This window comes from Chelonia mydas, chromosome 15 (assembly GCF_015237465.2).
Source record: "Chelonia mydas isolate rCheMyd1 chromosome 15, rCheMyd1.pri.v2, whole genome shotgun sequence".
Lineage (NCBI taxonomy): Eukaryota > Metazoa > Chordata > Testudines > Cheloniidae > Chelonia > Chelonia mydas.
This window is the reverse complement of record NC_057856.1, coordinates 9,356,581-9,372,559: the sequence shown is the minus strand read 5'-3', so window position 1 is coordinate 9,372,559 and position 15,979 is coordinate 9,356,581. Positions and strand designations below refer to the sequence as shown.

General features: G+C 39.2%; 1 protein-coding gene across 1 annotated transcript in view; it reads right to left on the bottom strand.

The window, feature by feature from the left end:
- SUDS3 (SDS3 homolog, SIN3A corepressor complex component) overlaps positions 1-15,979 on the bottom strand; it is a 30,094-nt gene that overhangs the window by 11,873 nt on the left and 2,242 nt on the right. Inside the window, exons 2-9 of the mRNA XM_037878582.2 lie at positions 15,430-15,499; positions 14,150-14,205; positions 13,333-13,404; positions 10,600-10,619; positions 9,779-9,935; positions 3,800-3,895; positions 1,009-1,070; positions 22-43 (exon numbers count right to left, since the gene is read on the bottom strand). Coding sequence (XP_037734510.1) covers positions 22-43; positions 1,009-1,070; positions 3,800-3,895; positions 9,779-9,935; positions 10,600-10,619; positions 13,333-13,404; positions 14,150-14,205; positions 15,430-15,499 — 555 coding nt within the window. The remainder of the gene's footprint in view (positions 1-21; positions 44-1,008; positions 1,071-3,799; positions 3,896-9,778; positions 9,936-10,599; positions 10,620-13,332; positions 13,405-14,149; positions 14,206-15,429; positions 15,500-15,979) is intronic.

The window sequence follows — 15,979 nt, the reverse complement described above, 5'->3', positions numbered from 1 at the left end:
TTAATATCATCATGCACTTACCTGGTCTCTTGGGTGATTTAAGCTACCAGAAAAGAGAAGAACAAAGCAATTTTAGACATTTGAAATGCAACTTGTGGTATCATAAAAGCATTAGTCTGAAAAAGGAATTGTGACAAATGAAAAGCAAGATTCAAAAAGAATTGGAATGTAAAATTGTAAGTAATGTTATTAGTTATAACTAGAATCCAGAACATTAAATCACGAACAGTAAAGAAGCTCGACACAGAACATCAGCATCATGAGACAAAATCTGGAAAATGAAGTTCTCCTCTCACTTCAAGTAATTCACCAAAACAAACAAACCAAAAACCAAACTCCATTTCACACCCTCCCCTCATCTTCAGAGTGTTCTGTTCAGGCTTGGAGTAAACTGTTCTAAAATAGGCCTCATTGATGAGAACACTGAAAACTCACTCCATCATCTTGCATAGCTTTAACAAGCCCATATGGGGACCCTGATGGAGATCTGGCAAAACAGATAACAGGTCTGGAAGAGACAAACCTTTTATATACAGAGGTACACCTTCCCACCTCACCCAGCCAGCATCCTATGACATGAAACAAAGCTGAGATGCATTACAGAGAAAGAGGGAAACACGTGACTTCTGTTTTAAGATCTGAGATCTGACAGGAGTTTGTGTCAGTGTCTGTAAATCCAGACGGAGGAAAAACGCTTCGATTCCTCCTACTTTATTAGAATCAGATATACTGTGTTTTGTGCAAATAGTACATCAAATATATACCATTTCATTAAGGTTAATTCTAACCTGCTGGAATGGGATGCGGGGGGAAGGAACCACCATCTTGATAAGCCTGGGTATGTTAAGCAGTGGAGTACAGACTAGAAAGCTTACTTTGGATGGGATAGCTACGTAAGTGACAATTTCCCAGCATTATGAAAAGGAGCAACTGATTAGCCAGATATGGAGATAGCTTGATCTAAAAAACTTAATTCTCAGCATTGAAAAGAAGGAGGCTATTACCTACCTTATTCAGTGTCCTCAAATCCTCCATTATCTGTTCATCTGTCAGCAGATAATTTAACTGAGGTATTCAGAATTAAGGTATATGTAACCAAGACACTCTTGGCAAGCAAAGGTAGAAACCAAACACCCCAGTGGCCTCCCTCTCACTTGACCAGAACACAAACTCAGAACTTTACAAGAAAGTCATCTAAAACTTAATACTCAAAGAGTCCTATCAAAGAAACAAACCTATTTATTACACAGCCATCTTCAAGGCTTCATGTAGTCTGTAGCCAACTGACAGTTCTGTTGCAAAAATTATTCTAGAACATTAGACACAAAAGGTGGGTGAGGTAACATTTTAGTGGACCAACTTCTGTTGGCGAGAGAGACAAGCTTTCGAGCTGACACAGAGCTCTTCTTCATGTCTGGGAACTGTCTCAGGGTGTAAGTTTCCCAGACTTTCGAGCTTACACAGGGCTCTTCTTCAAGTCTCGGAAACTTGCACCCTGAGACAGTTCCCAGACGTGAAGAAGAGCTCTGTGTAAGCTCAAAAGTTTGCCTCTCTCACACCAACAGAAGTTGGTCCAGTAAAAAATATTACTTACTCATTTTGTCTCTCTAATATCCTGGGACTGACAGGGCTACAACACTGCATACATTCTAGAACATATCATTTTAACCAAATTCATCAATAAAAAATGCTTAAAAAAACCCAGCACTTGACATTTACTCTGTGAAGGCATCAACCGGTAACATTTTCACAATCTTTTCTGACCTGCACTGTAGGAGAAGAATACCAGCTAATACCTGAGCTGCAAGAAGATCCCATTGTCACCTCACATTTCATGAAAAGCTGAGTTCAGTGTTCTGCTCGTCCACAGAATGAGGGGACAATGGCATCACTGCAGCCCACACACTGCGTGTGAGCAGAGGCATAGAAAATATGAACCTCCAGTGCATCTTGGGGCAAAACAAAATAAAAGCGATAGGAAGATAAAAAGGAATACCGTCAACCTGAAATCTAGTCAATTATTAAATACAATTAGAAGCATTTCAGAGCATTACATGCACTCCAAGTTTCCAGTGCCAGTTTTTCTGGTTTTACAATGACATCCTTCTCTTTCTTTTCTAGTGTATTGCTCCCCTCTGCATGGAGGTATTACAAAATAGGGGAACCTAACTGTATATGAGAAACAAAACTGATTCTATAAAATACCTAAATACCCAGTCTGTGTAACCAAAAAAAAGTGAAGAAACAGGAAAAATTTCCCTAGTTTTTCCAGCTGTGATTTACACATTACTTCTAACACTGAGAAGTAAGAACACTCAGACAGAAGTGTCAATTTTTAAATTGACTTGTCCATTCAAAAAGGAAAAAAAAAAAAACAAAAACCAAAAAACTATTTTACAACAACTTAAGAAGAGGAGGCATCACTTCCAGGATGCTGATTTTGATGGGCTACTTGCTGCATCCCTGCTTTAGTGCAATAGCATCCAGGACCCAGTCAAAAAACAAACTTTGACCTTTCTGCGTACAGCTAGCATTAACCCTTCCCCTGTGAGGAAGGCAGGCAGTGCTTAAGTTAGGCAAGATATGGAACCAAGCTGGCAGCCACAGTTTTATAGATGAGAGTGTGATTTCCACAGCAGCAGGGAAAAATATTAAGTGACAGATTTCCCTGAGTGATGGCAAATAAGGGATGCTATCTACTCTTCTTTAAAAAAATAAATAAATAAATTAAAAAAAAACAACACACATCTAGCAGGAGTAGTTCAAACAAAGCAGGAGACCCCTGCAGTTATATTCAATTAGAACGAGCATGCAGAAATCATGAGTCATTCCCACAAGTCATGATATGGGTTAAAAAAAATCCATTTAAATAATAAGCTTGGGGTTCTTTCTATTGGCCTTCTGAAAAATAGATGTGCCTGGCTTACTTTCCAGTTGAATATAAGGTTCAAAAAAGTAGTCAGACCTGCAGGGGAACCATGCAAACACTTACATAGGCGATGGTACCCGCCCATTAAAGCTGACTTCTGAAGGGAATAAAGATTGTGTATTTTCCCCTCCTTTGTGCTGTATGAAGGCATGAAAGATTTTCTCCAATTTTAGTTACAGTAGCAAGTCTTGCATTCCTTGTTTTCGCTACACATCTCCTTAGATGACTAGATGTGGAATGGCAGTTCTCAGACATCAAATGAAGGGGAAGAACAGTTGAATTTCCTCTCAACTATTTTGTCAGTTATTTGAGTTAAAGCCCTTCCTCCCATCTTAAACCATGTCCTGTCTATGGGATTACTTACTTTAAGGCTATGTCTACACTATGAGCTGGGGGTGAGAGTCGCAGCTCCCATACACGAGAGCTAGGGCGCTAAACATAGCAGCATAGCCACAATAGGACAGGCAGCAAGTATGTCCGTGTGAGATGGGAACCTCACCCCAAGTGTAGACATACTCTAAGGGCATGAGATGGTTACTTTTGAAAACAACTTCACTTCAGAAATTCACAACCCAATCTTTATTGACAAAACCCGAAGTAGTCAAGCCACCACGCTCAAACACTGGGCCTAAAAACTGGTTTTCGTTATCTTCTGTTAAGTGACCTCAAAATACTTAGTTTACTTACTCCAACACTGGTTAGACATGACAGATTACGTTGCCAAATGTCTTAGACTGACAGATTAAGTCAGGTCCTTATACCTTGTTTATAATTTTCTTTCCTGGGTGCTGCACTATTGACATACTGTACCCTATGTGCAATAATCTAGACTCGTAAAATAGCACTTGACTGATTGTGTAAAAAGGATATCAGGGGCAGGTTTTCGTCTCTTATCCGGGATCGGAACAGGGTCATTTGGCCTCCTTCTCAATTTCCTTGTCATGATAGGTTTCACTTCCATGGAATCTGCAGAATAATGAAGTTGGACAGCTGATAAGACCACAGAAGATTTTGAAAAATGACAGGGAGATGAGAAAGGCAGCAAGATTTGATACAAGGCACAAGAAGAATCATCTTTTTCCCTTCACATAGAGAACTGTATTTTTCAACATTAGTTACCAGCACTGGCAAACGCTGAAACTGGTGGCAGTGAATTAAAAAAAAAAAAAAAAAAAAAAACACCAAAATTCTTGATTACTGAGTTAAATACAGCATTATGGATGTCAGGATACGGCTATGCCACCTCCACGTGATACAACCATATTTTCAGGGTTTTACAGCTAATTACAGAAAGATGCTACTTTAAAGTCTCAGCACATATATACATTCTGGAGATATTAATATCAAACATCTGTTTGCCCAGATTTAACTGGAATGTATAAAGGGTTTGGTTTATAAATATTTTTGCACTAACAACAAAGCCTGGTAGATTTTTTTTTAAAAACACAAGTTTGCAAGCCATTAGCCTCAAATACAGACAATTACAGACACTTTGCCAATAACAATTTTTACCACTAAGGTATATTGGAGGTGTAAAGAGAAGCAGTACATGAGAGGCTGCTATAATGTAGCTTTTTAGTGCTGCAACTCTACTGATTGAGCCAAATTTCTACTGAATTGGTCTTAAATTCACAGAACACATTTAATCCCAGAGGATCACAAACTATATACAAAGTTTGCTTCATCTACCACAGCCACACAGCCACCTCTTGAGTGAGTCATAGCAGCTGTTTAACAGCACACGGCAATGGAACAGAACCATTTTAGCACAAAAAGTTGGAAAAAACACCCATATCCAATTGAAACGGCAAGGAGAATTTTAGGTAGCTGAGTAACTACTTGAGCTGAGATTTGGCTGAGTCCACGACTATTCTTTGTTGATCTGTTGAATCCAGACGACCCCACACAGAAGTCATTTTATAAAGATGCCCCAAGTCAGAACAAAGGAGAATGTAGTAGAGAAATAAACTTCCCTCCTGAGAAAGGCTATATTGCTGAAGGATTTTAAGAGCGGTTTGTTTTGCCACTTAATGGCTGATGTTGACTGTTTCTAAATGGAAACTCAGCCAGTTCTCTTTGACTGGAAAATGGTACTCATAATTCCAAATTAGTAACAAAGGTTGAAGTCAGCAAAACAGAAAGAACAGAAAAGCCCTCAGCATACCAAGGTGGAAGTGAGACTCCTTTTCATCCCCAACCCACCCAAACGAAAAAAAAAAAATTTACACAAGTATTTTGTACTGAGTGAGATAACTCACCATCCACAAAATACACTGTGCAGCCCACACAAAAAGCAGACTACTCCACATTCAGTGCTCTCTGGTGTACCTAAACAGTATCTCTAAAAACAGAATCTAATTACACAGCCCATAAGCATATAAAGCTGAAATTAACATGCTAAACTTCAGCCCAAGGACAGACATATTCAAACGGGAAAAGAGTCCGTACTATTGCCTCTGAAATAGAAGCTCAATAAAAACTACGTAAAATGACAGCCCACTTTTCTTCTTAAATCAAATACTACTCAAAGTAATGAGTATGTCAGCCTCTTATTGGATAGCAAAATACACAAAATAAAAGGGAAAGGGTTGGGAAAAATCAAGTTAGAACATTAACAAATCTCTCAAATTCTAATCCAACACGTCTAATTCTTTTGTTAAGTACTAAGCAGTTTTCAACATAGAGGCTAAGGGTTTTCAAAACCAACTAGAGGATTTAACCACCGTTTCATTAACATTCATGAGAATTGTGGTGCAAAATCCCCTAGTGATCTCTGAAAAGCTCAGCCAAGAACATAAGAACGGCCATACTGGGTCAGACCAAGGTCCATCAAGCCCAGTATCCTGTCCTCTGACAGTGGCCAATGGCAGGTGCCCCAAAAGGGAATGAACAGACAGGTTATCATCAAGTGATCCATGCCTTGTCACCCAACCCCAGCTTCTGGCAAACAGAGGCTAGGGACACCATAACAGAAGCTAGGGACACCAAAGTGCCTAGCAGTAGTACTTAAGATTTCAAATACTGCGCAACAAACTCTGGGATGGGACAGGAGCATGGTATGGTACCAAACCGCTCACTTGAAGTTTTCACCACATGCAGACGTTGACCAATCATATGTAGGCAGATGAATTGCACAGATGTTCATGCAGATCCAGTTACCATTGCTGTTACAAAGACACTCCTATTGGAACCCGGTGCTCAACCACATCACAGAAAGAAAAAAAAGAAAGAAAAAAAAAAAAACTTCCTTGGTCTACTTAGGCTTATGAACCTAAAAGTGAAAAGTTTGTGCAACAATGGAGAAATGTATCAAGTGACATGTAAACCCATGTTCTAAAGGGCATACAGTCCATGCTGCCTGCCTTCAAATGTCCAAAGGACATACGGTTTCGCACTGCATAACTTGGGTGTCTAATACAATCACGAGAGCACATGGACGGCAAGACAATCTAAAAAATGTGAAAGTTGGCTTCAGAGAGAGGAGCTCAACAGTTTAAGGGATCAGGCTAAGTTTTCTGTACATGTTCTTAAGCAATTAACTCAACCGTTTTTCAGATACAGAGCTCTTTCAATATACTGAGAATTTAGGCATGTCTTTAAATATGCCCACAGCTATATTCAGCTTAGAGCTTGCCTGTCCATCTCTGAAAGCCAGACTACCTGAGGATGCGAACTCTTAGAGCAGTTACGCATGTTCAAAACAGGGATCAAACCTCCCCTCATCTCAAATCAGTGAGTGTCACCATGCTGCACATGAAGGAAACGAATATTGTGATAAAAGCTAAAAATACAAAGTATCATTCACGGACGAGTTGATAGCAAAAGGAAATCTCCATGACTGAAAGCTGAATTTAGCAAGTAGTAACACTAAAAGCTAAAAAGGACACTGAGGCACGGATTATATTAATCTAAAAACATGAGAAAGTTACTACATTGAGTGGGATCCATTCAGCTCTTTAATTATAATTAATTTACATTATAGCGGGAAAACAATTAATGAAATCTTCCAGTTAATGGTAACACTAATGTGCATGGGTCCTTTTACCAGATGAGCTAGAAAAGGAGTTTCCCCTCTCTTCCCTCTAGCTAAGTCAATATCCTTTCTAAACTTCTTAGCTGTAACAGAGTCACTCCCTGTATGCTACAGCTAGACCATTCACCAAGCTAACTCAAATAGGAGACGAAGGGAACCCTTAGCACACAAAGCAGATGCTGCATGGAAATTAAAGAATTTCCACACAGTATAAGCAGCAAAGTGTCGTCTTTCGGTAAACAATTTTAAAATGCATTATGGTCCAAATGCTTCTCTTACTTTGGATCTTTATCCAGATTTTTAGTTAATAAGTAAAATACCATGAGACACAAAGTGCTCTTATGGCCAATGTTAGATTGAGCAGGTCACACAAAGCCATCAGATCTATCCACACAGACTTCATTTCTTAGTCCTAAACAACAATAAAATTGTAAGTTTGCAAACTTGTGCAGAAACTATGATGGGAGGTCTGTAAATGACACCTTTTAACACAATATTGTCTCAGACGCACCATAAAGTGACGGAGTTGCTCTTCATTAGAAAAGCAAGACCAGAGCATTGGTACAATCTCATAGCACCATCTGTGAAGTAGGCTAATTATCCTTCTACCTACCTTCATTTGTGTCAGTTATTGCCTTGGCAATGTTTTCTACATCAAGGATACCAATTGGTTTCATGAAAAAAAAAAAAAAAATCTGTCCATTTAATGCCCATTTGCCAGAGTCTGAACACAAATGAAATTTTCCCCTTATCTATTTTACTGGCTTCATATGGCCTTTTTCAACCTTTATTGTTTGCCTCTTTAGCATCTGTTACTAAAGAACTCAGAACCCAGATTAAATCCTGGCATGACTGGATAGAGCAACAATGTGGCACATCTCAACAGTTTAACAGCCAGACTTCAGGTACTGAAGTAGTCCCTTCCCCGCAGATGGAGTGGGAGGTCGTGAGATGACATTTCCCAGTGGCCTAATGAAAAAACCCATGAACATCTGGTGTGTGTTCGCTAGAAGAGTTTAGTAACAAAGATGGTTATATAATGCATTAGCTCCAATTGTCACCATGCTACAGGCAAATGATGAAAGAAACTACGGGGATATACGAGGTCTTTACTAGGTTTACAGATCAGTTGCCATTATTCCAGATCAAACACATCTTAAACGTGCAAAAAAGACACTTAAGACCTATAGCTTAAAGCTGTGCTGCTGTTAAAGTTGAAAAGCCAACCACAGGGACTCACTCTTCAGACAAAGTGTGAATTAGTGTCCACCATTCCAGGGTTCCAAAGGAATCCTACAAAATCAACCAGGCAGTTTTCCCCTTTCTACATGTTGAAGCCCAAAGGCATCAGTGTTTATAGGTGCAAAAAATTAAGTTAAAAGGAGCCAACTTCCCTCTCTTATACCTGGGTCCCATTTATTTCTGGTTAAACTTGATCTTGTAAGTACCTATTAAAGTTTCTTCTCTAGGTACTGAGCCTTTCAACAACTTGGCTTTTTTCGATAGAAGCCAACTGGCTGCTGACACTACCGCTGAAGTTTTGTTACTGGCTGAGTCATATGGTCCTGCTTGACAGCAGTTGAATGTTATGGTAATATAAATATTCTAAAAAGGAAGTCGCAGTCCACTCACATACACCCCAGTAAGCAGAAAGTCTGTCAAATCAAATAATGTGCAACAAAATTTCTCATCTGCCCTTTACACTAATAAAAGGGAGGAGCCTCAGAAAGGGATAAATGGATGCTGTGGCACATTCTGAGCAAAAAGGTTTTCTATCAAACTGGAGTTTTTTAGTTTACAGGGGGGAAAAAATGTTACCCTTTTTGAGCATTACACCACACTACTGGTTGTATGTGGAAAACAGTCACCCCTTTTCTCCATAAGTCTCAAACTCAGTCCCAGTCTCTGGCTCCAGTTCCAATACAGAAATAAAACTATGAAGTTTTACATGCTCCTTTCAGAGCAGGTGATCACTGGAATTCCATAGTCAAGAAAGAATTCTCACCAGGCAGCTACAGAAGTGCTGCACTGCCCCAAAACAACATTAAAAAAACACCTTACCCTAGATACAGAAATTGACATAGAAGAGATGCAGAACCATATAGGCTCTGGTCACTCTTGTAACTTAATAGCTTTGGTCATTCTAGTAGACCAAATGCTATAAAGAACTGTAATTCTCTCCCTGTAAGTATCCAGATTTTTTAGATTCTGTTAAATAACCCCTAGACTCTACCTAAAACAAAGTAAAGCTCCATTCAGATCAAGTTACAAGGTATCCAAGCTGTGGAATGGTAGTGTAGCGAGAGCGGTGTAACACCACACGTCAAATTTTGCAATGTGTTCTGCTAAACAAGAACAAAGTCAATGCAATTCTAGATAAATCCTGAAACAATCAAATAAATTCTACAAAATTCTATAAAAGCCCTCAAATTTAACTATATTGATCCATTAGTTTGAGCATTCAGAAACGAATTAGGTTTTGAATCCTATTGCCGATCAGAGACTGAAAGGAAACTTAAGTTTTCTGAAAAGTGCTTAGGCAGTGGTTCTCAAACTTGTGTACTGGTGACCCCTTTCATATAGCAAGCTGCTGAGTGTGACCCCCCCACTTAAATATATAAAAAAAGTGTTTTTAATTTATAACACCATTAGAAATGCTGGAGGCAAAGCGGGGTTTTGGGTGGAGGCTGACAGCTCATGACCCCCCATGTAATAACCTCACGACCCCCTGAGGGGTCCCAACTCCCAGTTTGAGAACCCCTGTGCTTAGGTCTCATTTTTGGAGAGAGAAGAGACAGATGCTTATCTTGTTTTACCTCCTGTTAGCTCCATGGTTAGCTTTTCATTCTCAATCATCTTCTTCTTCTCTTCTAATTCAGCAATCAGATTTTCCTTCAACTCAATTTTCTTATCTTCGAACTCCTTCACTGCTGCCTTCTTCTCTTTGATATAATTTCTCTCCACCTGCTCTGTCTAATGCAAGCCAAAAAGAAACAGAGGATTAAGGAAGAGAAGCCTAATGACCAGGATGTACACTACAAGTGGAAAGGGGAACTAATGCTAACAAGGACTGATTAGTTTTGGACTAGAGCAGCCATAGTCAGCTTACATTTTAAAAGGTATATCAACATTTCTATGACCAGTTGAAAAATGCTTAAGAAAATGAACAATAAAGCAAATGACTACACTGGCAATAGTTGTGCTACTCATATTAAATAAATCTTCTTTTGTAATGCTTCATAACACCTAACTCAAATATCACAAAGTTCTTTAACAGAGCAATCCTCAATATTATACAATTAGTATAATTTATCCATTTTGCAGGTAGGTTAAATGAAGGAAAACAAGTTAAGTGATTTACCAAAATAAATACCTAATGTAACAAAAAACATCCCACAAATGGCTATTTTTAGTGACCGTTTATTTTTTTTTAAACAATCTTCAGAGTTACTTGAGTAGTGGAATTGAAGGCAGTTTATACTATATCTCAGCTATGGTAATCAATTTTAAATGAAGAAAACCTCTACATAGATTTCCTGGAAAAAAAACGAACATGAGCTACCATGTGATAAGATACTAGGCTTAAAAAACAGACTGATATTTTATTTCTAGAAGCTAAGAACACATGAACACTTACTTCCAGCTGGAGGAAGAGTTCTGAAAGACAAAAAATAGAGGTCTAGTTAGCATCACTTTATTATCCTTACAAGACAGACAACAACAACTTGCCTTACTAAGTAACTTGGTTTTGCAGCCAAAAAAAGGTGGAGTAAACAGTGTACACACCTATCCCATTCTGATGCACATTTCATAGTTCTACATTGTTGATTCCAGCATACATGTGCCAAAATTTCTGTAAAAGTATATTATAGGCTGACTTTTTGTAGGTGTATTTAAACCACAGGTGGTAGAGCAGTGTCCTATTTCTGATCCATTTCTGTTGGGCCAAGGTGCTATGTTTAATGGCATTTAAAAGGCAGTTGGGAATTTTTCTAGCTTAAGATGCTATTTAAAAAGTTGGCACTAGATTTAGCTTTCCAGATTAAATGAAAACTTGAAAGATGCAGCTGACAATGCCAGATGAATGTTCTGCAAAGAACCATGGTTTAAACAGATTTCACTAGGCCCAGCTGTCATTGCTTCAGCAGCACTTCTCTGGCAGAAAAGCCCTTTCATCAATTTGAGTTAACAGACATGAGGTTAACTGCCCCACAGCAGATGAGGAGCATATTAATGCACCACAGAAAGCAAACTATATCCTGTCTCAATTACATAATTCAGTTCATACATTGAGGCCAGGGAAGAGTATTGCCCATAAGTGCAGCAGTCCTGCTCTTAATGAAATCAGTGGCAAAATTCTCACCAACTTCAAACTGAGCAGGATTACTGGACGATGTGCGTCCCAAAATGAGGATTTTACTCAAGACTGTGATAACAAATTCAAAGTAAACTAAGGCTCTTGATCAGTCCTTACTTCACTGTATCAAATATTGATAACTGTGATCTTCAACCTCTGGCAAGCAGCAAGAGCTAGGAACAATAGGTAAGTTCTGAACAGAACAGGTGCATTAGAGAATTATATTTGTGATCTATTTTAGGTAAGAATTTATATGCATCAGGAAGCCACATAAAGATGGCATATAAAAATTTGTTTCAAGGCCAGAAATGACAACTGTGCAATTAAGGCCAGTCTTTTGATTTCTTAAGGGCTTTGCAATGAAAGCTTAGATAAGGAACGAATGCTTCTTTTACAGAAATAACAAAAAAAATGCAAGTCCAAAGAATTGAGAATTTTGTACATATTAGACAGAGACAAATAAAAATGCAGACAGGCAAGAACACAATTTCAGTTGCCACCCTTCCCAATATTGCTGTAGTTGGCAGTAGGAATTTTATCACAAGCGTGAAAATTAACACCATCTGTCCCCCAATGGAAGAACTCTGCCACTACAGCAAAGATCTCATTGATCCCTGCCAGCCCAGGGTACACTGCAGTTTAGTCTGACGTTAACAGATTACAAAAAACACAAAAGTAGTACTTGAGTCCAATTCTAAACTACATCAAATTCATCTTTTATGCTTGAAGACAAATTCCTGCAGAGAGCACAAGGAAGAGATCAGTCCAGTTCAAGCTTCACTGGCAAATTCTTTGAGGAGACAAATACAGGCCTAGAAACATTGGTAGTGCACCATTCATATGATGGTCAGTGTTCACCTGAGACTTGTTAGTGGCTTTTAAACAGTGATATCAGAACCCACAGTATAAACACACTGCAGTGCAAAATGGCCTAGGTATCTGTACAGCATTACAAGGTTTTATCCCTCACTGCTGAAGGGTGGAAGAACATTGCTACATTTTCATTTCTGACTCCCACACATTCCCTTCTGAGAAAGCATCTCTAATTAAGTGGAAGATAAAAAGCTACATAGGAATGAGTGAACAAGAGCTAATTTAATTTCTGAACTACTCACTCTAGAAGCACACATTGGAAGACCGTATGGCAGCCTGTTTCCCTGACAACTTCCCATAACCGCTACGGGGAATTTTGAATTACATTAACAGGCTTTGATACACGAAGTTTTACAGAGAAAGATTTACTGAGCATCTTATCAACAGCTTCACAATTAAAGTAGCACTGCTACGGGCCTCACCGTCAAGCAGTAGATACCTGGAGACTAATTCGGTCCTTTGATCCTAGGCCAGTAAGCTGCGGTGTGATTAACAAGCAGCACGCCCAGCCCCCACGGTCATGTAGGACAAAGCTGCCCTAGAGCAAAGTCTCTAACCAATTCCAAAGGACAAGCAGTGAGCTCTTCAGGAAGCTGTCTAGCCCCCATTGCATGCCCCTCTTGTTGGAAGGAATCACTACAGCAGGAGGCTTGAGAGAAGATGACTGAAAGAACAATTAGAAGAATTGATCCGATGAAGTGAGCTGTAGCTCACGAAAGCTCATGCTCAGATAAATTGGTTAGTCTCTAAGGTGCCACAAGTCTTCCTTTCTTTTTAGGAGAAGTTAAATACTATAATTTACAAGAGGTCATATTAGACTATGAGATCTTATTACTTGAACTGTAGGCATACAAGTGCCTAGTCAAAACTGCTGTTTACTGATAAACATATTATAGTTAGCCAATACACCTGCAGAAAAGCATGATGGATTCTGTTATGCCTTATGCATACTCAGCAAAGAAGCCATTTAGCATCACCAAAAAGAGTGAAAGACTGGAGAATCTTTGGCTCCTGCCAACCCTGTTCTCCTAGGATTGAATCCATGTCATGTTTCTTGGGTGTGATTCTCATCTGTGAGGCACCTACATAAGTCAAAGGTTCTTTGCGTGCATTATTTTTTAAAACAAAAATCCAGCTCACCTGCATTCCGTATCCGTTCCTTGTACTGCTGATCCAGTTTTTTCATTCTTTTTTGATATTCTTGCAAAGTACCTAATTGAAATAAATTGCAGATTGCCATAAGATCCTATTGTTTTCTAATACTGAATCTTAGATAGTCCATACTTTCTAGGTAAATTTAGCATTTCAGATAAAGTATACATTTATTGAGGAAAAAAAGCCTAAATAGAAGACTGCTACCCTGCTTCCCAAAAACCAGCCAGAATATTTATGTAGCAGCACCGTCCACTTTGTGTGCATGGCAGGAGATGGCTGAATTTGTTTTGTAAGTAGAGTCATAAGTGTGTGAGAGGTATCCTGCAGTCTCTCAAAGGCGGGAAGCTGCCAAAGGCACATCACATACAGAAAGGGAGATACATAGGAAGTATGGATTATAACAATGAAGAATGAAGTTGTGAGAGAAGACCCATGAGCTCTAACAGCAACTTTTCCTCATGGTCACTGTCTCAAGAGACATTTTTCTAGAGGGCTATGAGGTACATCTCATTTAAAAACCCTACCACGATTAGGTGAAACACAAGCCCTCACATTTCCGACACCTCATTTAATTGCAAAACCATCTCACAAGTGAAAGTATTGAAGAAAGGGACTTTTTCACTAAAATGTAAACATAATTTCAAGCCCTCATTCTACTGCACACAGAACAAAACAGTGTGTCCATCTTCCATGGACAACACTTTCAGGACATTACTACGGTCATTTCTCGCTTCCACTTAGACACTTTTTAGAAACTGAAAATTTTATGGTCAAAAAAAAACCTACTAATTTTAAACCCTACCTTCCTGCAATTGCTGTAACTGCCTCTTAAGAGATGCCAGTTTGTCCTGATACATCCTGCAAAGAGAGGGCAATATTACATAAACAGGTCAACCACACTGTTTGTTTCACCACCTGCTTAGGTGAATAAATCCATTTCATTTTCTCACCAAGTAAAGAGGTCCTCCTGAAAAGACTTTTACAAGAGGAAGTATTGTTCAATTTAAAATCTGTACTGCCACTTAATTATAAAATAAAGTTATGCTGGGAACCTCAGAAATAACTGTTGCAAGATGTTTTGCTCCACTGATATTAAGAACACTACCACAGAATCATTTTGCCATCTTAACTTCTGGCAAGTCTCATCTTTGTTCCTCAGTTCCCCATCTGTAGGAAGGGGCTACTTCCATGCCTTATGAGTCTTGGCTTTAGAGTAAGTTTTCTCCAGTACCCAGGCAACAGAAGTTAAGAGTAAAACTGTGGCAAGCCACGAACAGAACTTTAATCTCCTGCCTCGGAGATCTGTGGTTTTAACCTAAGTTCATCCTTCCTGCCAAGCATAAAACATCTTTGTCAACAAGTGAGAGACTACTGAATGCTACAATGCATTTAAAGATCAAGAAAAGCTGTTTTACTAGGCTCTGAGAGTCCAAAAAGTCTGGCTTACTGGGCTATTGTTGTTGGTATTGTACTATGCAAGAACATGAAGTGGGTGTCTTCTTTATTTGGGAGGTACCAAGTATGGCCTTCTGGACAATATAGGGATCATAGTTGGATGTCTCCAGGAAAGTCATATCCACCTCTTTTTGTCCAGAAGGAGAGTAGCCAGTGCGCAGGTTCTTGAACAGGTTAAGTAGTTTTCATGTGGGGCAAAAGAGAATCCTAATGAGTCCAATATAGTTAGCTATCCCCGTTGGGCGAGGCACTATGCAATCAGAATGTCAGCCTCTATCTTAGAGTTAAAAAATCTCAGGATATGTGTACACTAGAAACGTTACAGTGGGCACAGCTGCGCCGTTGTAGTGCTGTAGTGTAGATACTTACTACAGTGACGGAAGGGGTTTTCCGTCATGGTAGTAAATCCACCTCTCCAAGAGGCAGTAGCTAGATCAAGAGAAGAATTCTTCCACTGACATTGCAACGACTACACCAGGGCTTAGGGCGGCTTAATTACATCATACAGGGCACGAAATTTTTCACAGCCAAGTGATGTACTTAAGCCAACTTAACTTTGTAATGTAGACCAGCCTCTTGGACGCCAGAAAATGTTTTTGGTTGAGGAGGAAGGGGGACCTTACTTACTGTTCTTTCATTTCTACATAGTCCTCTTCATCATGCTTTGCCAAGTCAGTTTCACTAGCATCCTCAGTATCTGAACAAGGGGAAGAGAAATTTGATAACACCAAACAAATCAAATCATTTTTAAAGAAATGAGTGATTGTGGCACACGTGCAGTTATTCCAAATTAATTTAGTGCAGCCAAAGAAAGGATATATTTTGACATTTCCAATTTTGGAGGTGATTCAAACCATCGTACACGTTTCCTACACATATAAGCTGTTCAAGATGGGCGCTCAAACATTTAAAAGGAACCTTGGTAATATATCAAAAAGAATCAGTTTTTGACATAGGATACTCCTGTGATTTCCTCCCACCCACTCCACTCCATTTCATTTTTTGGATGAAATCAAGTTATTTTAGCACTTTTAAATGCAAGGGCTTGACATCATTAATTGAACCAGGCAGAACACCAGCAGTGCTTTGCAGGCTTCCTCCTTTTAGCTTTAACCCTGACCTGCTGCTTCAATCCTTAACTCCCATAGAACTGTATCAATACACCTTTATCTTGACC